The 27779-nt window shown below is 39.4% G+C and overlaps 1 protein-coding gene and 1 long non-coding RNA gene across 2 annotated transcripts; both read right to left on the reverse strand.

The window, feature by feature from the left end:
* Positions 1 to 13083: 13083 nt before the first annotated feature.
* LOC115736996 (E3 ubiquitin-protein ligase BOI) lies at positions 13084 to 15036 on the reverse strand. Its single transcript, XM_030668939.2, has 4 exons — positions 14649 to 15036; positions 14405 to 14490; positions 13917 to 14287; positions 13084 to 13807 (listed from the first exon to the last, which is right to left on the reverse strand). The coding sequence occupies exons 1-4, from the start codon at positions 14693 to 14695 to the stop codon at positions 13271 to 13273; spliced, it is 1041 nt and encodes a 346-aa protein (XP_030524799.1). The 5' UTR covers positions 14696 to 15036; the 3' UTR covers positions 13084 to 13270.
* Positions 15037 to 15569: 533 nt separating this feature from the next.
* On the reverse strand, positions 15570 to 16011 carry LOC125316636. Its single transcript, XR_007199751.1, has 2 exons — positions 15968 to 16011; positions 15570 to 15886 (listed from the first exon to the last, which is right to left on the reverse strand). It is a non-coding gene; the product is annotated as an uncharacterized LOC125316636 (long non-coding RNA).
* Positions 16012 to 27779: the final 11768 nt, after the last annotated feature.

The following is a 27779-nucleotide window of genomic DNA, read 5'->3' on the forward strand; positions in this document are numbered from 1 at the left end:
TCGCAAACTATGAAACGATGGAGGAATATCATACCCTTGCACGCGTTCAATCTTTTACTCTGTAGTGCGAGCAATGAATTCACTAATCACCAAAATTATGCCGTCCGGTCAAGATTTCGCTCCATGAATCACAAGAAAGATATATATAGAACATTTGTCGGTGGAAATCAACATCAAAAGCGTAAGCTATATCAAACTCAATGGTCGATCTATAAATTAATATCCACTTTGGAGGAAAAGAAAAAAAAGTTGACACCCATAAGAATGCCTGACTTCATGCTAAAGTTACGTTGTTTGAGCTTTGAATAAATCTCATGGACTGATATTTAAAAGATGAATGACATGATATCGCCGATGTGAATCGATTATGTACTGAAAGCCCTACAAAGGCATCATAGCAACATGTAAAAACCATAATGGTTTGAGACCAGACCAAGGACCACATTATTATGCCAAAGTACAATAATATCATTCGATGATACCTAGACTAGTCCTACCTGCGCACATGCTAATGTTTAATTATTATCGCTATTATTTTAGTTTTTCTCTCGAGGGTATTTCAATATATATATATATATATATGTGTGTATATATTTATTTATTTATTTTGGTAACGAGTATTGGTGGAAGCAAAGAGAGAAGCACCCAAATTGGCCCCACGTGTGTGTCTCTTACCGCCCGGCATGCCCTTGATTTCTGTATCCCTTTTTTGGGGGCATCGGGGTTGATTCTCCTCCTTTTTCTTTTCTCTTTTGTTTGTTCTTTTTCACTTTAATTCAATTACTTTATTTCTCCCACTTTTTTAATATTTCACTGAAATTCCTTTCCCCTACTCTGCAGGCCTGTAGCTGGTTGAGGTGGCATGGTGGCACCTTCTCAAGCACCTTGCTTTTGCCTCCTTCATATTTTAACGGTTCAATAATTTAAGTACAAAGCAAGGGTGCCGATAGTTCAGTTCGATTCGCTTTTTCAAGAAAATCGAATCGAAATATTAGCTTGCAAATTTGAACTAAACCAAATTTCGCCATTACCCGAACAAAAAAATATGTTCGATTTTCCATTTTTCTCTTTAATTTATTTTTTCTTTTCCGGGGCTGAGAGCCGGTGGCCCCCGGGCGAGGGGTTTGTCCGCTTCCTATTTTAGTGGTTCGGTAATTTATGTACGAAGTGTAATATTTTTTCTTCCGATATTTTCTCTAGAAAAAGTGGGCAAAAAATTAAATTAATTACGAATAAGTGCACTATAAATCTTAAAACTTGTTACGAAAGTGTAATTGAGTCAAAAAAATTTTAAAAAGTGCAATTAAATCCTAAAACTCTCACGAAAGTCCAATCAAGTCTCGAAACTTGTCATAAAAGTGTAATTGAGTCCTAAAAATTTTAAAAAGTATAATCAATGGAACCACTTGATTTCACTAATTAGACAAATTTTAGGATTTTATTGTACTTTTTGATAAGTTTTAGAATCTAATTATACTTTCTGAAAATTATTAAAATTTAATTATACTATCGTGATAAGTTTTAATATTTTCAAAACACTTATCCTAATTAAGTATATGTTTTGCGCCTCCCGCCTCTCGTTTGTTTAACAAGCAAAGAATCCACTTATCAGATTTGGCAAAAAAGATTTGGCCTGCGGGGGTTCAGAAGATTCGCACGACCTACCAGTACCAGCATCACTTCCGCGGGCCACGTGTGGAGCACAGGGTGGTACACGTGTGCGGGAACATGTGCAGGGGTGACGTCGGCGGAGGAAACCTAATGAGTCATTGAACAAAATCTTTAGGTAAATATTCTTTACAATATATTTTCTTCCCCGAAATATTCTCTCTTTCTCTCTCTCTTCTTTTTAAATTGATTAGAATACGAATATGAAGTACAAAAGAAGACAAGGTCATGTGCAGAGCTCCATTTCTCCAAGAAGCAACACCAAAACATAATTCTCTTTTATTGCGAAAGCTAAGAGCATGATTGATTGAGAGAAGCATCTGCGATGATGCCTATAGACCAAATCTCACGGCAAACATGCACCTTTGGTTTATTTAATAAGTAGCTTTCTTTACTAGTGATTTCTTAATGTATAATTTGGCGAACATTTCCTATGAAGCTACTTTTTATGTCAACTTTTCTTCCTCGTTCTCTGTTAGGAAAATTCACATAGGCTGTGCCATGTTGCCACGGGATCAATGGAGGCATGCTCACTCGACATCTTAATATGACTATCTCTTAGTTGTTCATTGATCGAGATCATGATCTGATCTCTTAATGTTTTCGATGTGATAGACTTTGTATTACATCTAGGATGCCATTCAAAGGAGAAATTATAACTTTTAGGGCATATATGACAAGGGGTGTGCGTCGAGTCCAATTCAATGTCTATTGAAGGCGGAACCGGTTAGGTTTTTGTTTTCGCTAATCTAGCACCGGCTTAAGACGGGGTTGGTTCCCGATTTTTCCGAGGCGGAAACTGGCGGTTTTCGGGGTTGAACTTGTTTCGAACTGATTTTGAAGTCTATTTTATAAATAAAAAAAATACTTTTGCACCATTTGAGAATAAAAAAAAAATTTCTTCACGATGAACAAATGACAACACAACCACTCGACCAAAATATGTTTTGCGAAATGGTGCCCCCTTGTATTAATTGCGAGAATTTGATTTTTGATGGAAAACAAAACGCAGTTCGATCCTTGATAGAACCAAGAATTGGATCGGAACCATCGATTTGATTCTCCCGTTCCTTGGTTAAATAAATTGGAACCGAAAATTATAAGATGTTTATGATTTTAGGATTTAGGTTGGAACCTAGAACTGATCAACCTAAATCGATCAAAGCATGTATACGAATTTTTTCCCCTTCCTAAACAGGACAGGAAAACTATACGTTGCGTGGCGAGAGGACATCAAAGTCAATGACTTGGGCTGAATATCGGGGAGAGTTTGAAAAGTAGTTTTGGATTCCAAAATTATTATCTTTTTACTAATCAAAATTTCAAAGCAACCTTCTGCTTGCTTTCTCGACCTGGAGAATCCACAATTTATTTTGCAAACGTTTTCCATTACATTGAAGAAATACAACTGAAAATATTTGTTTCCCCATGCAACCTTTGCCGTGGTTGAGCGACCTCAGGCGAGGTTTTGCTAAGGTCGTGCAACCTTAGGCAAGTCACATCTGACAAAGACGACGAGCGTCGAGTTTCCAACTCGGCCGCGCTAGACTAGGCGATGCTCGACTTCCGTGGATTAAGGCATGGAATTGAGCACGAGTGTCGCTCGAGCCTCAGTGACCCTCGATTCTCCACATTTCGCATCGACCCTCTAGATCCCTCATCAAGTCGCGACCATCGGCCCCTAGCAAACCGTCCCTCGGCGACCTTGTTCGAGGCCCTTTTAAGAGGATTTTTGATTTTGAAAATGCAATGCACGTCCCAAAATAGGCTCCCAAAGTTACATGCGAAACGATATAGCAAAAGGACTTTGGGAACGTGTTGCCAAGCGCACCCACCAGTTTGAGTGCGGGTCTAGGCCAACCCTAACTCCACCAATCCTTCCTCAAAAAAAGGGTAATCGAAGTTATCATCCAAAAAGTTCACATCAAGCAAAAAAAAAATTAAAAAAATTGGAAGGTTAACAAGAAATATATTAATATCTATCTACATCACTTGGGGGGTAAGTGGTGAATAATTGAACTAAATCCTACCCGTGAAAAAGCTACGAGCGCATGCAAGGTTTTGTGCTACCCCAACATGATTGGGCATCGAAACCCACCCCGAAATGGTTGACAGTTCATTAGATAGCGACGATCTGGGATTAACCAATACGATGCCTTCTCGTACATTTTTCTTATCGCGAGAAGGAGAAAAAGATCAACATCCCTCCCCGATCGGATGTCGTCATTTGGTGCAAGCTCGGAGGAAATCAAATCGCTAATGCGGGAGACAACATGCCTAACTTAATGGCAAGTGTTCCATACGGTTGGCCCGAAAAGACACGTCGCATTATGGAAGGGGGGGAAAAAAAAACATCATTTTACTATTACTTTTATCGGTCCTTTTTTTTTTTTTTTTTAAACGAGGGCGTCAAGATCACCATGATGGCGGGGTCTCTAGGGTGAATTTCTACTCTCTAGACTTTCTACTTTTTCGGGGCTCCTTTTGTCGAAATTTCCCGGGGAAAAAAAGGTTGCGTAGCAAGGCGAGTGGGGAATTGCAATGATTCGCGCCATCGCGTCCGCACGTTTATCAGGAGGAATGGAATTGCAACGAAAGTGGGATGAGAGAAATTTGGGAAAAAGTATAAAAAAAAAAGTCGTAAATTTATTGTAATTATACTAATTCATTCTTAATTTTTTTTTGCCGATTTAATCTTAAATCTTTTGTCATCATGTCAATTTAATCCACCCAACGAATTTTACCTGCCGGCGACATGATATTTTGATTTTTTTTAAAATTTTCTGTCCCTTCTCTCTTCCTCCTCTATAGGGACGGCCGATGAGACTCTTAGGCAAGGCTGAGCCTCGCCGTAGCTGGGGGAGGCTGGTCGGCTATCCTCGTCAAATATGGGCTAGCGAGGCCAGCCATCCCTTTGGTCGGTCTTCGAGGTTTGGCAACCGACCAGTGAAAGAAGAGGTAAAAGGAAGAGAAAAAAGAAAAAATTCAAAATTCAAAAGATATATTACAATATTGTGTTGCTAGCCGGTCGTTGTTCAAGTCGGCGTCGGTCGGTCAAAATTCACCACATGGATTAAATTGACACAATTGCAAAATTTTTCAGATTGAAGTGGCAAAAAAAAATAAATTTAAGACTGAATTGTCATAATTGCGATAGTTTTAGAATTTTTTTGGGTACTTTTTTGAGAAATTTGGGATGAGATAGTTTGATAAGAAGGGGCATGGAGAATTGAAGAGGAATAAGCTTAAAAAGCTCGCGAGGATGGGTCACCATCACTGATGAATACTGTGAAAAGAACACTGTACTTCTTTGTAATGTTCGAGAAAAGTGGACGGTGGCGAAAGACGTTAATTTTGCACCCAAAAGCAAATATCGTTCCACTTTTGAAACGTACGATTTAGATTCTGAGTTTATACATTTTCGTGTTACTTGCTTTGTCACAACCCCAGACTGCCCAAAAGCGTTGGGTGTGTTCTTCGAAGGTTGTCCGTTTGAGCTAAATGCATTTCCGGGTTGAGGAAAGACTAGGAGGAGCGGAATGCGATGACCAGCACATGGGTTTGGCCGTTACCTCTATACAGTGGAACAAAACGTGCGACGGCCCAAAACTTTTGTACCATGATGGGCCGTACCGTTACCAGGTTTCCTTGGTCTTAAGGGGGTAAAAGGACAAATGGTCCTTGAATTTTCGCCCAATGCGCAGTGTGGTCCTTGAATTTTATCATAATATATAACGTCGTCTCAAAATTTTTAATTTGTTCAATGTGGTTCACAGAATTTTAATACATATTTAATTTGATCCCTGGACTGAACAAAATAAAAGTTCGGGTGTAACATTACACACTGGGTTAAAGTTCATGGAGTATATTAAATAAATTTAGACTTTAGGGACCAAGTTCAAGGTCAATTTGTGTCATTTTCCTTCATAAGGGCAAACGCCACCAAAAATCTCAAACTATGCCCCTCGTGACGTATTTATGTTAAACTTATAACACAAAAAATCTTGAATTTGTACATGTGTTACACATTTACCCTCTGTCAAAATTCTATCAACGAGAACCGTTAAAAGTCCACCCACATGGACGCTGAAAAGGCAAATGGTGGTGACATGACGATTAAGTGAAATAAAGACAGCATTGTTTTGGCTAAAAAAATCATCCGATGAAGCTTTGATGGAGGGTAAATGTGTCATATGGACACAAGTTTTGGATTTTTTATGCCATAAATTTTTATTTTAGGTCAAATGTGTCATAGCTGGCATAATTTGAGATTTTTTATGTTACAGAAAAAAAAGTTCAGCGTAATATGTATGATAGACTCAAAGTGGGTATAGTTTGAAGTTTTTTGTGGCTTTTTTCCTAATCCTAAATATGATGGGCTTTCTTTTAGGGTTGGGCTTTGGTGCAATGTCTCCTGCTAAGCACAGAGTCGTCAGCCCAAAGTTTATGTAGCATGATGGGCCATTGCTAGGTTTCCTTAGTCCTAAACATGATGGGTTTCTGTTCACATTGGGCTTTGGTTCGATGTCTCCTTGCTAGGCACAGAGCGGTCACTTTCAAGCCCAGAGCTTAGCTAAACGATCCATAAAATCCTTTTTTCACCACTTTTTCCTGCTGAAAAAAAAGTGCATTGGTTTTAAAGCATCCAATGGAGACAAGTTCGAAACAACAGAAAAAATCCCACCAATGCAAGATTTGATATGAAGGAATTGGTCTTTCTCGTGTTCCATTTCTTTAACTTTGCATTTTAACATGGCGGCCATGCATGTTTTAAGCCAACATCGTGTAACAATTAATTGTCTACAGCAAAAAACGACGCCCATGCTCATCCGTCGCAAGTCTAATCCCAACTAAGAGGGAAAAAACGGAAAAAGTATACGGGGAAAAAAACAACAAGAGTCTCTTTTTAATTACATTTTGGTGAAAGAAGAATTTGAAATACAAGATAGATTGTTTTTCCTTCTTCATTTTCATGAACATTTTTTCAAGTAGAAATTGAGAAATTCAAGCTTTATGTGTTGCATTGTCAATGGCAGGGCCCATTTGGTTCTACAGGATTCCTAGCAGGAGATAATGGCAACTTCACTTGCATAAATTAAAGTTAGGATCATGCTTGGTTTTGTGGGCAATCTTATTAGCTTTTCCAGATGGTCTATCTGGGTCATTAGCTTGCTGTTTAGCACATGCACTAGTGAAAGGTCTCCATCTAGGGGAAGAGCCAGAAAGCAGCCGTTCATTCATGGAAGGACATCTAATTTCTCAGCTTCATTATTTTGTCACGAAGTTTATGATATAAAGCAAGTCGTTCAATCTAGTACTGCTAGAAAAGAAAAGGAAAAATAAAATAAAAATGGCGATGACCAAAGGGAAATCAAACAAATAATTGAGAATAGCATTTCGAATCGAGTTACTACATCGTCACCGAGGGAAAAAGTTAGGCGGCTCAAGTCAAATTATTTGTAAATTTGCATGTTCATTGATATGACGACTCTCCGAAATTATGGAAATTTTTTTTTGCAATTCGAGTTTTTTCCAGTGTTAAGGTTCACATGATGTTGAGAAAAAGTAACAAACATCTAGATATATAAATAGGCGTGTCCTTACTATTGTTATCTATAACATTTTAAGCAACACTAACGTGGCGTGGATTACTCAATTTTTCTTTAGAAAAAAAACTAAAAGTATTCTAATTCATTTAGAGAAACACGGAATAAGGTGTTGCAGCAGTGAAGGCAAAGAGGGAAAAGGAGTTCTTCTCATAGGGGCAAAGAACTCTATTGCATTAATGTTAATTCAGTTCTAAACTTTTTATATTTGTGCCAATTGAGTCAATCTACCAATTTTTGACATGAAATCGTTGACGTGGATAATGACCGTCTTATGTCGCGCAGCCGACGCCGACGTGGATATTTTTTGTTTTATTTTTCATGTTCTTTTCTTTTCATTTTAACCGGTGAGATTTGCCGACGACCCCATGGGCCAAAATGAAATGAAAAAAAATAAAAAATGGAGAAAAATCCAAATTTCCTTAAAAATTATTAAAAATTGTCCATGTCAGCATCGACCACACTGCGTACGACGGTCGGCGTCCATGTCGGCGATTTTCGGGCAAAATTATTAATTGGCATAAATGCGGAATGTTTAGGACTGAATTAATCCAATTAAAAGATTTAAGACCGAACCGACGCCAATGCGATAGGTTCAAGACTTTTTTGGTACTTTTCCCTTTCAAAGGTAACGAATCTAACTAGTTTTGGCAGCTCAATCACTTAAATCCAAACGCTCGCATTTATTCTATCCATTGGGGAAATCTCGACTCCATCCTTAGGGGACGTTCTAACCACTCTTTCCAATTCCCCAAAAAATTGAACTCACCAAGGGAAAAGGATCAATCCCACACGTCCCAATTTCTTCCTTTGCCACCTCCTCCATCGTTCCTGGTTTTCCAAGACATTGCAATTGCAAGTGATTGATCTTCTCCTTCAGATGTCCTCAGGCTCAGCTTTTCTAAATCTTTGCCTCTTCGGGCCCGGACCTGGGGACCTGGCCAGACATTGCTTGGCTAGAAAGAAAGCTGAGCCTGAAGGCCCCCTTTGCAAATTGCCCAGACAGGTCCTTTATCTGCAAAATTCCAGACTATTTCCAAAAGGGTGTATAAAAAAAATTAATAATCTGTATTTTTTTAAAAAAAAGATGAAGGAAAATTTGCTCACGTGGGAACTCTGACCACAATATTTCACCCACAGGCCCAAACCCAATGCGTGAATTCATGGTGTCAGCCAACGGTCGTCTCCCTCTCTGGCTCAAGCCTGTTCACGAATCTGCTGCACTTTGTACCATACTTGTAGGTGGAACTCCCGATTTTCTTCTTATTTATCAAAAACATTATATATATTATTTGAAATCGAATCAAGATGACTCGACTTGGTTTTTCTTGATGGTCTTTCAACTTTTGATGATTACCCTTCTCCTAATTTGTTAAGAAATACTTAGTCAATAGGCATGCGGCCTTACTGATAAAGGAATTAGATAGAGAGTAGGGATGTTAGTATCACGGGTGTGGGGTTCGACTCTCGCGTTGTGCAAAGACATAGAGATAGGACTGTAGATCCCTCGAAAAAAAAAAAAAAAGGAAGCACATGAAAAAGAAAAAAAAAGGCGAATTCTCTCTCTTGTCCTTTTAGGGGATGTATTCTGGATCCCCAAGGCAAGAAATTCCTTCGATTGCGAAATGCCATACGCGCGCACACACTAGATGATGGCACTTCAAAAGACCAAATGACATGTCCATCGCTGGCTCTGTGTGGTTGTCACAGTACTTCGTCAGCTAATAAAGTCAAAAAAAAAAAAAACCGAAAAAAAACAATAATAATGAAAAAAAACACACACACACGAAGAGAGCCAAAACATGCACTAAAGACCTTGCCTTTACCGTGAGTCAGATTTGACCCTTCATATCTCTCCATCGTACCATCCGGACCAGCTCCCTCCAATGCTCTGTCAAACGAATCCCCTTCCCCCAAGATGCTTTTGTCAAAATGGCAATCTTTCGGACACCCGGGTTGAAGTCCCACGTCTGGATTCTTATGAGAATTTGCTCATGCCAATACAACATCCCATGTTATTCATCCTACCTAAGTATGTAACGATGTAAAAGTCGCTTCGCGACGGCATCATCAAATAACCAAAATATAAGCGATGTGCAATCAGAAAATTTAGGCGAAGCGAAAATATGTTTGGATCGAACCCTAGCAAGCAAGGGAAAAGTATCCCGCAGGACGGCCCCGAGGGGGTTAGGACTAGAAAGATTAATTGTCATTAGATACAACAAGAATGCAATGTTGCCGTCCATCCAAACCCTACTTCTTTTCAGCTCAGCCTCACCCACTACTCCTCCAACTAACTCTATTGCCCAAATTTTTTTTTTTTTTTGGTCACTTTCACTCCAATAATATACCAAAACCGACACCTACCCATTAAGCCAAAATCATTGTCATAAACAGTATGTAGCAAGGGGGGAAGCAAAAGGGAAATTATAAAAAGTTGGGAATCGGTTCCACTACTTGGACACATAACTTTTCAGCTGAGCGGTTTCATGTACTTCTCACGAAAGGGAGGTGGTGGACCGAGGGCGACACAGTTTGTGCAATTATAAGAAGCGGACACGGCAAACATGTGTCCATCGACATGTGCCCATGATTATCCATCCACCGGTGTCTGCTCCATCGATGATTTGTCTGAGAAGAAAGAAACCCAAGGACAACACTCCAAGAAAGAGAGAGAGAGAGAGAGGAGCAAAAATTTACAAGTGCTTTTCTTGCTGGCCTCGCCCGCGGCTGTGATCGCCTCGCCGAGGCGGGGTCAGGCCCGATGAACCTTGTTGGCTGCCGAGAGAAAAAAAAAAAAGAAAAAAAACAAAAAGAAATGGAAAAATCCAAAAAAATTTAAAAAAATATTTAAAATTTTATCAAAATTGTCCATGTCAGCGCCGGTTGTGCCAATGGCCGGCGTCTACATTAGCGATTTTCGGTTAAAATTAGCCGGATAGACTCAATTGAAAAAATGAAAAAAAAAATTTAGGACTGAATCTAAAAAAACATAATATATTTATGATTTTTTAAATAATTTTCTCTTTCCTTTTTTATCGGCGAAATAATCGAATCGTGATCGTTTGGGGAGGCGATCACTGTGGGGATTATGAGTCCTCCTCCATTACCTGAACTTCCCAAAAGTTAGGTAGGCGATTCTGTTCAATCGAGTCACCGGTCATCGATCACTACTGATGGCCTTTTTATCTTTTTGGTCCCATGGTGAAGAATCAGTGACACATTCTATAGGGAGGGCTTTCCGTATGCCACCTTAGTCTACAAATTATCTAGTGCATCACAAACAGTCTTTTGGTGGTTCACTATGCCAAAGTCCAACCGAACCTATTCCCCGCTTTCTTTTTTCTGGTGGGAATTGAGCATTATTGTTGATTACCAGACCACTTTTTCGGTAAGGCAAATGCATCTCCACCATCTTTGAGATAATTTAAAAAAAAAAAAAAAACTTTTTCGACAATATTAGCGGGAACGGTACAATCTTAACCGTACTTCTACACACCATAATAGCGTATTTCGCACAAAACAATAATTGATTGAGATATCATATGATCAGAAATAATTGAGAGTACGGTCAGACCGTCAGATTAGCAGCCTTTATAATGAAATGTCATATTATATATAGGTATGAATGCCCCTAACTTATGAAGGCCCTAGAAATTTGACTTTTGAGTAGAAGACCCTTTTTTTTTGGCCGATCTATAGTCTATTCACCCAAATCTCATCTCGCCCCCCTTGTAGCGTATAATCAAAGTAGGCATTTGATCCTGATCATCTATGAAAATGGTGTAGATGATGTATGGAGGGTTTCGTGATAGATAGAGGTAAGTATTTCGATTATCGCGCTTAATTAGTTGCAAAAAGAAAAAATTAAGGGTTCGTTTGTTTAACGAAAGATATAAAATTTGAAATATATTTTTCCAAAAAAGGATATGTTATATCGATTCGAGAAATTAGTCGACGGAAGGTATTTTCATTATCAACAGTAATTTATTTCTGACCATTTTTCGTGAACGATAGAAATACTTTTTCATTCTTTGGTTTTTGTTAAGCGAAACTAGCGATTATTGTTCAGAAAACATTTTTCAAATCTTGCGTTGTTCATGGAACAAACGCACCCAACAACCGTAGATACCTGTGCACGTCGCTAAGAATTATTTGCTAAATTATTGCCGGTCGTTTTACTTGTTGTAGTCGTTAAGCTTAGTCTTATCAACTCAAAATTTTCATCCTATGCAATTGTAGTTACTAATTTCTTGGTGCTCTTTATGTTTGCTGAGAAAGGTTAAGCGAGGCATAGTTCTGATTAAAGCTAATTTGCAATATCAAATAGAGTTGACATTATAATCGGGCCACTATTAAAAAGACCACCAGCGAATAGCAATGAGAGAACTCATCTTTTACTTAACTTCAAATCTTACGACAAATAATGTTCGATTTTGGGTTTGTTTGTTTCGTAAAAAAGGAATGATTTCGAAAATATATATTTTTTACAAATGATCGCCTATATCACATCGAAGTAATTAGTTAACAATAATATTTTCATTATAGATAACAATTTAGAGTCTAAATATTTTCGTGAGAAAATATTATTCGTCCATTTATTTTTTTACACAATACAAGGGATTGCTTTTAATAATTTTTTAGATCATTCATTTTTCGCAAAACAATCGCACTCTTTTATTATCCCTAAAACACCTAAATTTTCACACTATATAAATGTCGACACGTACATTCATATTAAATTTTTTCTTAAATTTTTTTAATCCGAAAAATATTTTAAGGTTTGGCGGAAAAGTAAAAAATTGCATTTTCGCTACTTAAGAAACGCAAACAAACAGTAGTAAATTTATAAGCTAACTTGTTTTGAATATTTGGGGCATGCACAATATTTTTCTCTCTTTCTTTTCAACGGAGTTTTGAGATGAGATGTGGTGGAGGGGATCGGTTGATGGGAGGTTCACTGGCCCTCTGGCGGTTGCCGCGCTTGTGTCGGATGGAGAAACCGACCTATTCAGTGCGGCTGTGGTGGGGGCGGCGATAGGTAATGCTATCGATGAGCAGCGATGGTTTGGTTAGTTTGGTTGCGGAAAAAAGTTTTCTTTTCCTTTCTTTTTCTTCACGTTTGCTAAGTTGGAATTGGTTAACTATGCAAGCATGTTTTCCCAAAGGAGGAAATTTTTTTTTTCTAACTTTCTGATATTTAAATGACAAAAAACTAATCAATTTACGGAAATAATTTTCGTGAGCCGAAAACAACAAACTTACATCGGGGAAAAATGACTTCTCCCTAAACCACCAAATAGATGAAGACGGACGGTTATTTTAGGAAATGACATTTGTGAAAAATATTTTCCTTCATCACGAATAATTTTCAGTGAAACAAACGCATCCTTAAATCAAACCCGCAAAAATGAGCGGCACGAGAAATGAGGACCGCCCTAATAAGCTCGATTTCGAGCCAATCCTACGTACGGCTAAGAAAACATGTCATGGCACACACTGAACTACCCCGAATTAACAGAGAAGTTTATACAACATGCAACATGCAATGTCACCCCCATATCGACCATCATTTTCATGTCCCCACAAACGACGACGTTGCGATTGCAAATTGCACTCTGCTATCATGATGACAAAAAAAAAAAAGTGTTCATAGAATAAAAGAATTTATGTAATTTCAATTTTTTTTTTCAAAACAAAAGAAGAATAAAATGCCACGGTACTCAGTGGCCCCATGTACAGCCAAAAAAAAAAAAAAACTCCATATGGGAGTCCCCTCCAAAATTAAAGAAATTAAAAAAAAATAAAAAAAAGAAAAGGAAGAATTTATATTTTTGAACTGGAGGCCGAGGTTGATAGTCTGGAATTTTTCATTATTGCCATGATAATATTCTCTTTCTTTCATTTTTGCCCTCCTTTTTGGGGGGCGCTCTGACCTCGTCTCGATGGGCCTGGGCCTCCCTCATTGGGCTTGGGCTCGGGCTCGGGTTCGGGCCTCAAGAAAGGTAAACCTCCACGCTCGAATTCCTCGTGGCAAAGCACACCGGGCAAGCGTGAACCACCGTGTCGCACTCCGGGCACACGCACAAGTGCCGGCACGGCAACAGCACCACCGACGCCGCCCGGTTACTGCACGCCTTGCAGCTCGGCCCTGAGACCACGACCCGGTCCGGGTCGACGTAGGCCGACTCCGCGTCCTCCGCCGCCTGGCCCTCCGCGGCGGACCCTGGCCCGCCGCCCCCGTCGTCCGCCGCCGCCGCCCTCCGGTCTTGCCCGCTCATTATGAGCTGCTGCAATTGCGCCTGCAGCGACGCCGCGGCGGCCTCCTGGGCCCGGGCCTTCGCCTGCCAGACCTGGGCCTCCACGCTGAGCTGGGCCGCGCGTGCTTCGAGCTCGCCGTACCGGCGCGTGGCCTTCTCCATCTCGGCGTCCTTCTCTCGCAGCTTCCGGGCCACTGATTCCTCCGCGATGCCCAGCAGCGCACGGTAGTGCCTCTGCCTCTTCTCTGCTAATGTGCGCCGCAATTGCTCTCCCTGCCAAAATGAGAAACGAGTTTGCCATGAAAAATCGGGGTAGAAAAACATCAAACCAATCAAATTCGATGAAGATGGTGGGGGAGAAAAGGAAAAAAGAAAATGGTACCTGGGCATGGAGGAATTGGTCTATTTCATCCCTCTGTTGCTTGAATTGAGTGGCGAAATCTTCAGACGACAGAGGCAAGCTTGCGGATGAATTCGAAAAAAGATGATTTTGTTGCTGCTGCTGCTGCTGCTGTTGTTGATGATGATTATGATGATGATGTTCACCGAATGATAAATGGAGACCAGTGGAGACGAGATTGGATTGGTGGTGGTGGTGGTGGTTGTTATTGTTATTGTTGTGGAGCTGAGTGAGGTCAATGAGCTGAGGAGGCTGAGGTTGCAATGAATATAGATGGTTGTTGGCGTTCATGGATGCAAAAGCAGTGGACACCGCTTCTGGTCTTCCTCTCTTCCTCTGGTTAGTGCTCGTCGCTGCAATAACATTTCGCCACAAAATCATAAGAACCTCCCTAAATCAAGAACCGATATTTGTTTCAGGACAAGCGAAAAAAGTTGCCTTCTTTCTGGGATAAGTTTTGTGGAACTCACCTCCGGTGGTGAACAAGATGTGGGATTGGTCTAGGAATCCTCCTGGCTGATGCTGCAAGGAACAGTCATTTATCTCTGGCGCATTCCTGTTCATCATCACCGAAAAACAGAGGAGAGGAACTATGAATAGTTAGAACATTAGATGAAGATGAAGATGAGATGAGACTCTAGAGAGAGAGAGAGAGAGAGGCGGAGGAATTGGTGAAAAAGAAGTAATAGCGAGATGGGGTTGACGACGACGAACCTGTTGAGGAGGAGGATATTAGAAGGGTATTGAGCTTGAACGGCCATGGCAGAGTCTCAGAGGAAATAGATGGGTCGAGGGGAGCAGAGAGATTGGAGAGTGGGCTTTATTTGGTTTGGTGGGTGGCGTTTGTAGTTTGTATGAGAGAGAGAGAGAGAGAGAGAGGCAATAAGGAGAGGCAAAAGATGAGGGTGCGGCAAACAATGTGAAGCAATAAAGGCTAAGGCATAAGAAGCATGAATAGGAGGAGGAGGAGGAGGAGGAGGAGGAGGAGAGGAAGGATGAAGATGGAAGGAGAACAAGAAAGATGCCCCCTAATGCTATGCGTGCCAGGAGGCGGACTCTTCAATGTATATTTTAGTTTCGAGGAGATGAAAATGAAATTTATCACCCACCAATTCACGCCCTCACTTATGCCCGTACATACAGAGAGAGAGAGAGATCGTTTTCTCTCTCTTCTGGTTTATGCTTTGACAACAAAAGGAAACCACCCCCCACACGCACAAAAAAATAAAAATAAAAATAAAACCTTTGTTTTCACCCACTTTTGTTTCTTTTCTATTTTTCACCTCCCTGCCTTGTTTGCTCTGCTTTGTTGTCTCTCGCAAAGAGAGAGAGAGAGAGAGGCCCTATGTGTATTCTGATGTTTCCATGTACATCTGTTCTTGGGTTGCTGACCTGTGTTGAGCCTCTTCTTTAGGAGGGAGTCCCGCAAATTTGTAGTCATCGAATCTTTTGTTTTGATTCACCAAATTCTCGGCTTTCCCTTTCACCCTCCTCTGTTTCTTTTCCCTCTCTTCCCTCTCTCTCTCTCTCTCTCTCTCTCTCTCTCTTGGAACAGAGGAAAGAGAGCGAAGGGTATCGAACATAAAAGAAGGCAGGTAAAGAAGCAGAACAGTGAAACCGACACAACACGAAACGGGGAAATTATCGAGTTTCTTAATTCGGGAGAGAGTTCATGAGAAATGAATTAGAATAATTCCAACAGTTTAAAAAAAAAATGGTGGGGGAGGTGTTGTTGGGTTTGCAGAGCGGGGGTTGCTTTTGCCGCTCCGCTGCCGCCGGGTTTGTTTACGTTTGGAGCATTTGACATTCTACGTTTGCTTCTCTCCCTCCCTCATCATCCTCGCAAATCAACTCCCCTACCTTTTCTTTTCCTTTCTCCCAATCCCACGCCATCGGTAACCTTCTCCCCCATGGCTGGGATAAATTCACTCATTCTCTGGCTCGTAAATTAACTCTCGGATTTTGGACCCCAAAAAAATAAAAAATAAAAACTCTCGGATCTCGATCCAAAAAAATAAAAATAAAAACTTAACTCTCGGATCGGATGGGCTTAGAAATGGAGCCATGACTCGGGGGCGGGTACTCAATGGCATGCTCAGGCCGAAAGTCCCGTGAGTCAAAAGATCGTACATCGTAACGAGCGGATATGATGTTTTGGAAGTTTTTAAGCTCAAAGCACCTCGTGTTTTGTAGTTTTGAAATATACTAGAATTACGAAAGGCGTTAGGTTTTCGAAACTCTATTTAAATAGGGACATGTAGGAGCAATGCTTGTTCGAAATCGAGAGGAATAGAAAAATTTTATATCCAGAGGGAAAATTTGACAAATAATGGTACCGGGCGGGTCATTATATATGTAAACTATCATTCCTGCACAAATGTTGGCATATATAATACACATATGTAAAAATCTTAGGTCCTTTTATATGTTTTTATGTTAGTATAACTTTTTGGTTAGTTTGTGAAAGATGGAAAATTAAAAGACATTTTTTTCTCCCTTTGATGAGTTTGGCTAATTAGGGTTAATGGGAACAGCTAGCGCAATTGCTAAAAAGATCAGGAAATGAGCTTGGAGCCCTATTAGGTTTCGGCTAGGGATACATATAAGGAATCCAATAGGATGACAGATTTTCATAAGCTAATCAATATGATATTTTGACACGTATCTTTCAAGTTTGATAGAAAAGACGTCCACATATATTGCTGTTTAGTCTCGGTATATTTCATGTACCAAACTACTTTCTTAGGACTATATGCCCTACCTGATAAGGTTATGCCACACAAAAAAAAAAAAAAGAATTTAACCTAATATTGTAGCTTTGTCTTGGATCTTTTTTAGATAAATCAAATTCCTCAAGGATGTAGTTATGAATGATGGAAGCTTGTAGAAATTTTGGAAAAAAAAGAAAAGAATCCTTGTTAGCTGGCTGGTTTCTCCTTCTCCTTTTCCCTTTCTCACTATTTTGATCATGCTTTGGTGTGTTTGAATTTTACTTGGTTTTGAAGATTCAAACTCCTCTCCCCCAACAGCTATGCTTCCTCTCAATTCATTCCTTATCTTAGAAAATGGAGAAGGTGCGTGTGTTGTATCAAATCCTTCTGACCTAATTTCATGGGTTGTTAGTTGAGTCCTCTCTTTTCCATCTCCCCAGAGATTAAATGTCTGATCAAGATTTCTCCTATGACCTTGTCAGATGACTGAAAACCTAACAATAACCTTAGCCTCCCCTCTTCAAAAGCCCCTAATTTAGGGTTTCAAACTTTTGAACGAAGCAAAAACACAGAGAAAAAGGCAAATGGGTATTCCCTAATTTCTCATTTATCATCCACAAACCAAGCCAATCTTGACTAGGTGGGATTGCGAGTTCTTTAATCCCAACCATTGGTGACATAAGTGGGTGGCAATCAAGTTCTTGCCAGGTAATGACTGATGAGCGAAGCTGTGGGGAGGCTCCTCCTTTTTGTTGCTTTTATTGAGGTGGACCTCCATTGAAGCAAAAATAGAGGGGGATTGACATTGTCAATATGGTTATCCACCCTAGAAAATTGCAGCACAATATTTGGTCTAGGGTTCTGTATTCTGCACTTGTGCACAGCAAGAATGCCAAGAAAGCACCTGTCTCTACCCCCAACTTGCGCCTGTTGACATTTTCTAGAAAAGGGCTGTGAACGGCATCAAGGAATATTATTTTGTTTTCTTGTTACTTTTTCGGAAGGAAATATATTCTCAACAATGGAAATGCTTGCTGAAGCCCATTGATTTAGGGTAATATGATCAATACAAATAATAGGAATATCGGTAAACATATTCCAGAAATATTAGCTGTCTACTTAGACCTGAATATCATGCTATGAAGAGTCAAGTTGATGCTCAACGACATATTAAAGAAAAATTCAAGAGGTGACAATACGGACGGCATATCGGGAATTTGGGAGAGGTGACTGCGTCGGTTCGGCACGTTGCTCATTTTAGGATAAGCATTCCGTCGTGAGATAAATATATATTCTTCTTCCCTTTCTTCTCTTCCCAATAATTTAAAATTAAACTATTCGATATAAATTAGGGACCATAGCACAACCTATGCTAATTAGAGAGCAGCGCGTAGTTTTCTGTAAAGGATGACGTTCAGCTATATTGGAAGTGTTTCCCTAATGAGAATTTGAGAATACTCCTTAAGCATTACAAATCGGTACCGTTTATGTTTTCTATAAATTCAAGAATAAGCAACCCGTGTCTATTTCATTTATCGAAAGATAAATATATATTGAGAGAGGTGATCGCATTCGTTCAGCATGTTGCTCATTTTAGGATAAGCATTCTGTCGTGAGATAAATATATATTTTTCTTCCTCTTCTTCTCTTCCCAATAATTTAAAATTAAACCATTCGATATAAATTAGGGATCATAGTACAACCTATGCTAATTAGAGAGTAGCACTTAGTTTTCTGTAAAGGACGACGTTCGACTATATTAGAACTAAAGCGAATTTGAGAATACTCGCTAAGCATTACAAATTGGAACCGCTTGTGTTTTCTATAAATTCAAGAATAAGTAAAGTGCTTCTATTTCATTTATCGAAAGATGTTGGAAATATGGAAATGTTTATTTTGTGTAACATTCTTCAAAGGACCTTAACTAATAAGAAATATCGCTAGACAGCCGTTAATATGTAGAATTTACGAGTCTTCCCTCCTTATCTAATTTAACAAAAAAAGAAAGAAAGAAGAATGACCCGTGATTTCAACCGATATATGAATTGGAAAGAAGGATAAGATAATCTAGAAACATGTTGTATCGACCAGAACAATTTTGTCACCAAAACAAAAGCCACTAAGTTGCCTGAAAACTCTGAAAAAGAGCGTAGCCAGAACCAGTAGGGTGTTGCACACAAAATTCATAGGAAAGAGAGTGAGTCCCACAGGAAAAAGTTAAGTTGGTATTGGTGATTGATTTTCCCAAAACCAAGAACTGACTTTTTCTTTTATTCTCTTTCATTTCCCTTTTGAACTTTAGTTAAAATGTATGTGACAGAGAAAAGAGAAGCAACCAAAATAGGGCAAGAAAAAGAAGAGAAAATTGTGAAAGAGAGTGCTTGGAATGGCATCATGCAATTTGTCTTTTTTTAAGGACCCACCCAAAAAAATAAAAATAAAAAGGGAGGTCGGCTTGCTCTTCTCCCCAAAAAAAATAAAAAAATAAAAAAATCTAAAATAGTCTCTTAATCTATATCTTTTAATAACATTCTTTGATATAAGCGATAAATAGAAGTCCTGCACGGCATTACGCTTCTCCAACTCACAAGCCCTCGTTCTCTTCTCCTGGTCAAGACACATGCTTTCCCTTCCCCTCTTTCTTCCTAATTGCTTTCCCACCATGCTCGTGCCCATGCTACCCTTGTTAAGCGGCAACCGCCTCGTTTTTGCTTTGTTCGTACTTGGTTCGGCTGATTGCATGCGCGAGATAGATGCCCACAAAGAACGCCACATAATTAAGAAAAAAAAACTTCACTTTCACATACGCCGTTCGTTCGATGAACTGTAAGAGACAGAGAGAAAAGAGAAGCCATTCAAAACGAGGGTTTCGGGGTCCAGAGGCCGACCCTTAAAGGGGTTGAACGTTGATTAATGCGATGGAGCTTTCCGACTGGATCTCTCTTAAGATCTGTATCATCTCTTTTTTTTTTAAGTTTGTTTTCAAAGTGATAAAGTAGAACACGTGGGTTGACCTTGCACTGTTGCAGCTTTGGCTGATGTTACGCGAATAATCCACTCTCGGGAGTTCAAGGGCGCAGTTTTTGTTGGGAGTGCGAAAAAGGTTTGATTAAACAAAGCAGGGCGCAATACAAGCTTAACCTCCACGGGACTAGCCGAGCCAGTAAAATTCCTAAAAGCTTGTGTTTCCATCAAGAAGCGTGAAGTCGTAGGTTTAACTCATGCAATCCCCCGATATCAGAGTCTACGACCAAGTAGTTTTTCGGCGAATCCTTCGATCCCGGTGGGAGTAAAATGTTCTTGATCGCATAAAGGGTCGAGGTAGGACGACTTCATGCGTAATATTACTCCACCTAACCCGCAAAGCAAGACGCAAAATGAATTCTACGCGCACATGTACATTCACAAGGTAAGTTCCAAAGAAGATTTTCTACTTACTATTTGACTATATATATATATATTTTTATGTGAGTTTAAGCACGTTAATTGCGAAATGACATATATAATCTTTTCCAAAAATTAATTTTTGACCAAGCAGAACATTCTTTCCCCGTTCATGTTTTTTCGTTGTGCGGCAAAATCATTCCGAGTTACCCATTTTTTTTTTTTTTGGGGTCATGATTCTAAGTTTCGATTTACCTGTAGAAAAATAACATAATTTTCATATGCTGATGAAGTGGACCAAAGAGAATCACATCTTAAAAAAATAATAAAATTGGTCGTGATTGCATGTGTATGGATTCGACGGGCTCAACCATCGTCTTCTAGAATTCGTGCATAATAGTCAGGTCAAAACCATTCTGTTAACCCGTCTACATGTTCCTCCGAATAGTCCAACTGTCTCCTCGCGGGGCTTAGGGCTCAAAACATAATCACGAATTCCCTGAATGATTTAAGAACATACATATATTATATAGGAAAAATTCTAAACAAAGGGCCTAAAATTCCTTCATTTTTTTAAACAAGGGCCTGAAGCGTCTTTATTATTTCAAAGAAGAACCTGGCCAAAGGGTTTTTTCGTCCTTTATTTTTTCTGTTTTCCTTTCCTTTCCTTTTTTTCTTTTTCTTTTTTCTCTCCCCTCTACTGGCGAGGGCACCCCTCTCCCAACGCTTGGCCTCGTCTGTGTCGGGCGACGGTTGCCCGGACTCGCCTTGGATAGGCGGGTGAGGGCGACCCTTGCATAATTTGGTGAGGGAGACCCTCGCTGGAGGCTTGGGGAGGGACGAGGGAAAAAAGAAAAGAAAAATGAAATAAAATAAAAAAAATCAAAAAAGTAAATAACGGGAACGCCCTTGGTCAGGCTCTTTTTTGAAATATGAGGGCACTTTAGGCTTTTATTTGAAACAAAATTCACTTTAGGTCCTTATTTGATAAAATAAGTGCACTTCATGCCATTATTTGAAATATTTCCTATCATATATGTGTGTTTTTGTGGACATAGTAAATTACAGAAATTATTTGTCGGCCCACATGGTATGTTCTCTACGAGAAAGATGCCTCTTACGATTTTAATTAACTAATTTCTCGGTGTAATTAATCTAATTTCTTATTATGGGTCGGGTCAAAGCATCACTGGAGTGGCAGCAATTCTGAGCCTGCTCGATTATGATAACTTCGTTTCGATTTGGGAAATGTTGACCGTAGGGTTTCCCTTTGATGACCTCGTTAAAGTAATTTTGCACGAGTGAGAAAAATCGCTTTGCTTTTATCAAAGGTACTTTTGTCCATATCCATGCTTATCCCGGGCATTCTCTAAATCATCATTAAGGAAGTTAATTACCACCACCTTATTTCAATCTGCGAAATATTAAGAATGCCTTGCTTTGCTTAATACCGGCGAACGTGCACATGCAATGACGCGTTTAGATTTATGTCTAAAGATATTTAAACATGGTACTATAGTTGAGTTTAGATTTTTCTCCTGCCATTTCTCAACTTCTCATGCAACTCTTCCTGTTGTTGGTCTTGCAATTAACCCTATACTAAGACTTTAATCATGAAATCGACGCACTGGATGTTATCGATAAATACATGCATCGGATAGACTTTACACGCATACCCCTCCAGGGGAGAGATGGTAAGTTCAGACGACTAATTTGACCCCTTCCGATTACTCACGGGCATCTATCTTGTCCTTTTTCACTATGACTAGATTGCCATGTTTATGCCGGCTTATTTCACTATCCATCTAAGGACGCAAACATATTTAAATTACAAAAGCCAGCATAGTCAACTACAAGCTACGGGGTCGGATGTCACCCCTCTCCGAGTCACTTTCGGCGATTGACGTATTTAATGAAAGCCCTCTTAATTTAAAACAAAGGTTAATTAATCACCCCAAGTTATGTCTTTGGAAAAAACGTGGACATCGTGCAAAGTACCGTCTCAGACCCTCTGGACTCCGAATGAATCTGGAGACCAAGGAAGGTGCCACGAACGTGAGATCGCTAGACATTTCTGCACGCCACTCCAAAAACAACGAATTCTGCAATTTTCCTTAATTTTGATTAAGCCCTTGATTAATTACTAATGAAGGGTCATTTGTTGCCTATAGGGATCTGGGATTTGATGTTGTGTGGTCATCATGGAGTGCAATTGCATTATGAGCTGTGTGAACTTGGGGCAAAAAATTTCCCAAAAAAAAAAAAAATGGGGGCAAAAAGGAAGGATAAATCTCATGAGTCCACGTCGGGAATTCAACGTCCGAATCATGTGGAGGGCTCTTCTTTTGCCTCTGAGAAAGTTTTCGGAATATGGCACAATTCGGAGGGATTTCCAATGGATGTAATTGATAGGGTTTCGGGATTGTCAAAACGCAGCGGAATATAAATCTAAACCGAAACCCTAAACGGGATCCATGCGTATATTGAAATCAATCGAAGTTCAAGGCGTACCTTTTGTGGATCGAAGTTAAATTGACGATCGGTTGTGTCTGGATTAGCGCCCCAAGTGTTGCGCCTCTACCGGTATCCACACACGCGAATTGAAGTCTCCAACGATCCAAGTGCTAGCTTACGGATCTTGGAACTTCTCCTCCTTGATTGCCTTTTTGATCTTCGAGACTCTCTCAAAGATCTCACAACGGAGAATGGCTCTCTGCGTTTTTATTCTCATTCACTTCTCTAGGGTTTTTTCACGTCTTTATATATGCCTCAATATTTACGCGTAATAAAAGAAGTGGGGCCGGGCGGCTCAGGCCCGCCAAACCGTCTATCTCCAATCGTGCGTTTCATTGTTATCTCATAACACGCACGATCGCGTAGATATTTAGAATAAGAGAATAAATTAAAATCTACTTCTTAAGTAGATCAAGGCACGTAGAAAATATAAACTCGGTTCGTTATTGTGTGCGACCCTGTAAGTTCACTAGACATTAGCAGTGTGTCCAAAACCCTTTTGGCCCACAAGTCATAAGCGGTCTCTAGCAACACATTATGACTACCTAAGTATAGTGAAGGTTGTTTTTCGACACAACCTAATCCACAACTAATGTTAGAGCATTAACCTTGATTAGTTCCTAGAGCAGACTGCTAATAGTAACTTGGGCGGTTCAAAATGTACTCACACAAGCATCCTATGTAGCAATGAAAAGGAGCAATCTAACTTTGTTTGGACCATTAAGGGGATGGGATAACATTTTCAGTCCCAATTTGGTGAAGTGGTACTATTATGTCAAAATAAATTTGGGAATTTTGAGAATTTATACTCGACGTATGCCACGAGTTCATGATTTTCATCTACAAAGGCCCGTTAGAAACACATGGGTTTTGAATCTGCATATTCCACCATTAGGTCCGGAGATTAATGAATTTTATGCCTACAGAGTTAGCCGAGTGGATACGACTGGGAATTTTGTAGGAATCCTTGGCCATGGCATTGATTGCTCGCTTGGATCAGAGTAGACCAAGCAGGGGAATTTGGTGCAGCGGCAATTCTTTATGTGGTAAAGCAACACCACATAAAAGATATCTTATGGGTTTCGACCAAAAAAAAAAAAGATATCTTATGGGAATATTGTCATTTTACAAGCAATAGATCTAATTCAAGAGATGTGTTAGATAATTAACCAAAGTTTGATGTTTGAACATTAGAGTTTCTTCTTTGGCACAATTGGACACTGCAATATGCCCCTTTTTTAATAGCCTAATCAGAACATCATTAGAAGTCACAACCTTTGTGAATGAGACTCGTATTAGAAGGTGGGCTGTCTGACCATCCGATTCAAAACGAAGAATATATAATGTGAGCTGCCAACTACTTAGATGCAATGTTCATACATCATCACTTGGCATTTGCTTTTAATGAGATTAACCTTTGAATTGTAGATGTGAGTCATCATTTTCAAGAACCATCATGAAATCAGGCGCATTCCCTAAAGTTGAAAGCACAAATTGGCTTCTTCCTGTTTTTTTTTTTTTTTTTTGAAGGATAGATGTTCCTTTTGTCCTAATCCAACCATTTCCCACAAACCACTTCACATTTTCCTACAACTAATTTCTCTCTTTCATTAATTAATGTTTCTCTTTTTCTCATCCCACACACTTTGTCCAACAACTTTTAATTTTTTTCCTTTCTTTCTTGGACTTCGTTTCTATTTTACAATGCCACCACCCTTAAATTCCACAGCTTCCCCCACCTCTCCACCAGTCTCCCCACTATCCATGCCTTTTGTTTCACACACAAAAAGCAATTGTAACCAAATCCCAATACCTCATAACCCCCCCCCCCCCCAAAAAAAAAAAGCTGAGAAATAAACAGTTCAGTGCATGTAGGTGATATTTAGGTGCCCCAAAAATATTTAGGGAGATTCTCTGAGTTAGATTCTTTAATAAGACAGCTTAGGAGACAAGATACTTTATTGGCTAGCACCAAAAGATGACATGAATTGAGGGATCTGCAAGACAGTGTTTGAATAATTGTGCAAGATGGACGGCATTAGGCTCAGGCTTTTGTTTAAATGTCTCACTTACCTTTTGGTAGAGAGATGGGTGCGATGATCAATGTCATGTCCATTGGAAAAGGGAAAATACCAAAAAAAAAAAAAAGTCTTGAGTGTTCACCGAAAGTAAATGAAGAAACAAGGACTACTATAGATAATCAAATATCTTCCATTCTAAGTCTGTCTTGCGCAAAAGAGGCTTCTTAAACTTCTGTTCTCTTGATGATACATAGGGTATATAACACATGAATTTGATTAATAGCTCATATGGTGCACAAGTTATTCAACTTAAGGTGTATTGTTAGATACCTATCTAATGTATACAATCAATGGTGGAGGTTGCTTTTCCTTTTTCGATATAGCAATATCTAATCCTATACACATGGGGGAATTGCTGAAACGTATTGTTCACGCACTTAAGGTTAACACTAATGGCGTACACAAATGTGGTGATTCGAATCAAAGTTTAAGCAAGAAAGGTTAATAATCTGATCGAGGAACGGTGGGTTATAGCTATTGGGAACCAAGTATCGTGTTGGCTCCAATGCTTGTAGAGTGTGCCGGTATTATGATTGATTTCTTTTGGGCTAAAGAGTACACTTCCATGAATTGGTCTTGACCAAATATAGTGGTGGAGTTCATGGGAACAAAACCTGGAAAACCTAAGCTAAGGCACAGGGCAGCGAGCTCAAATGGCATCCTAAATATAATCACTAACTGTTATTTTAAAGTATACATTCCATTTTTTTTTTTGGCCTTATTAGAAGGTATACACGTTAGTTCTCCTACCGGAAAAAAGGGTAATTACGTAGACATTAATCTTATCATGATATCATCTGCTGTCTATATGGCAAATGCCAGAATAGGAATAAGAGTTACAACAAAATACGTTTCTCAGAAATCAGCCTTCATTAGCAAACCTGCGCCAATTCAAATTCTAAAGAAAAAAATCAACCGTTTGGACTTCAAAAAGAAAGAAAGAGAGAGAAAGAAAAATCAAGAGGCGGGGAGAGAGAGAGAGAGAGAGAGAGAGAGAGAGAGAGGGGACATGCATGTAGAGATTGCTTTGAATACTTATTGAAATGTCAGAATATGATGATGGGTGGGTGGTGGTGTTGATAATTTATGAGAGAGCATTGTGGCCTGTGAGGAGGAAGGGAGTTGAGTGAGGAGTACTTTGGCATCTGTGTCAGAGTCTGTGTGTGTGTGGGTCATAATAATGCCAGTCACAAGAAGCAGCAGCAGGAAAGGAGGAAGGAAACTCAAATTTAATACAAAGAAAGAGAAAGGAGGTACATTTCCTGAGGTTCTAAGGAAGCAACATCAGAGTGTGTGTGTATCCTCTGTGGGTCTCCATTCTATAATTTCTGCTGCAAAAGAATCAAAGCTGACCGCTGCAAGAAACTCACCTCCTTATTCATTGTGGCCACACCTTTGGAGCCATTCATGGCCTCCATTCCAAGTCCTTATTCATTCTCTTCTCTCTCTAATTCTTTTTTATTTTCTCACAATTTTTTTTTGTAAGTTTAATGCCAATGATAAGAAAATATTTTTTTTATTCTACTGGCAATGTTGATAGGGGGCTCAAATCCAAGAGATTAGTTGAGTCACTAAAGTAATTGGAGGCCAAGAGTAGTTAAGGGAGTGCTGGACTTGGATGGTCTCTATATTTCATTTGGCTTAACTTTAGGTTGTGATATAAATTGGAGATACCTCTGGACCTTGATACATGAAAAGGGTATAGATCAAGCATCATTGATTAGATTGGCATCTATCTCTACATGGTTTCTTTTTTCAACAAGGTCTACATCCATATCCATGTGTTGATATAGTTGCTAAAAGTTGAGCTCATCATGGTCCCTTGCCATTTGAATTTAAGCATCTAGTTTGATGATGCCTTTTAACAAGTGAAGCTATTTCGCTGATTGCCATGTAAATTATTTGTGCCGGGGTGTAACTATCTACCTAACTTAGATGGAGGCATCTTCTGAAACTCCAATTACGATCTTGTAATTTGAAAGAGGATATTTAACCTAGAGAGAATGGTTACATCTCAATTTTGTGCTAAAAAAGACCTATCATTTTATCGTATTCTACTATGATTAGCACAGTTTATAACAAGCCTAACATGGACATAAGTTACTTGTGATGCGAAATCAGATTTTACAAGCTTACACATGTTTATGGGGAAGTTACATAAAACTTCCATGAACTATGGGGTTAGTACACATTTGCCCATAAACTTTCAACCGATGCACATTACCTCCCATGAACTTTCATTTCGCTATAATCGATGAACTCCCGTTGTATTTTTCATTAGAATGTGCAATGTACATGACTTGTATGCGGACAAACGCCTCATAACAAAATGGTCAAATAACGATATTTATTTTTCTCTATTTTCTTTAGGTTTTCATTTTCAACAGAAATCAAAAGTAAAAGACAGATTTCCAATTAAAAAAACGGACGTGAAAATGCACATTTACTCGTTAAAGTCAACTGCATTGCACATGCTAATGGAAGATATAATGGAGGTTTAACTGCTGTTAGGGGATACTGCGTGTGAGTTGAAAATTTGAAATTCGTGCTGCCTTCCAAAGTTGGGAGGGATTTTGTGTAAATTTCCCTATGGTTAGTTAATCTAGAGTGTTTTACACAGGGCTTTAGCCAATCGATTATTCTTTTGTTTAATTCGGAGCTACCACCGTATTAATATTCATCATATATTAACTAGCAGTTACGGCTCAAATCGGATTTTACCAGCAAAGTCAGAACTAGTTCAAGAACTCCCGTAGGGGGAAGTAAGACACATTCTTTCTTTTTTTTGGTAAATGTAAGAAGTGTATTGAACTAAAAAGTGTCAATTACAAAAACAAACCTCCACCACACACCACGAAAGTGTCGCTAAAAGCGCAAGGGCAGCTCGGGTAAGAAAAAAAAACAACTAAGGGCCAAGCTAACAGCCAGCAAAGGGTAGGCCGAGAGTAGCAGCCGAAGAACATACAGCACCTATACAAAAGAAACTGCACATAAACCAAAGGCCAAATAGGCGACCAATTACAAAAAAAACGAGTAGGGCCGGAACAAGTTAGACACATTCTTTCCTCCTTTTTACAGCAAGAATCCAGCTCAACATGTTACGGTTTACATCATCGCCGGGCATAACCCTAGCCGGAGATCTCCCAAAACCCATC

The sequence above is a fragment of the Rhodamnia argentea genome, chromosome 9 (genome assembly GCF_020921035.1).
Source record: "Rhodamnia argentea isolate NSW1041297 chromosome 9, ASM2092103v1, whole genome shotgun sequence".
Taxonomy (NCBI): domain Eukaryota; kingdom Viridiplantae; phylum Streptophyta; class Magnoliopsida; order Myrtales; family Myrtaceae; genus Rhodamnia; species Rhodamnia argentea.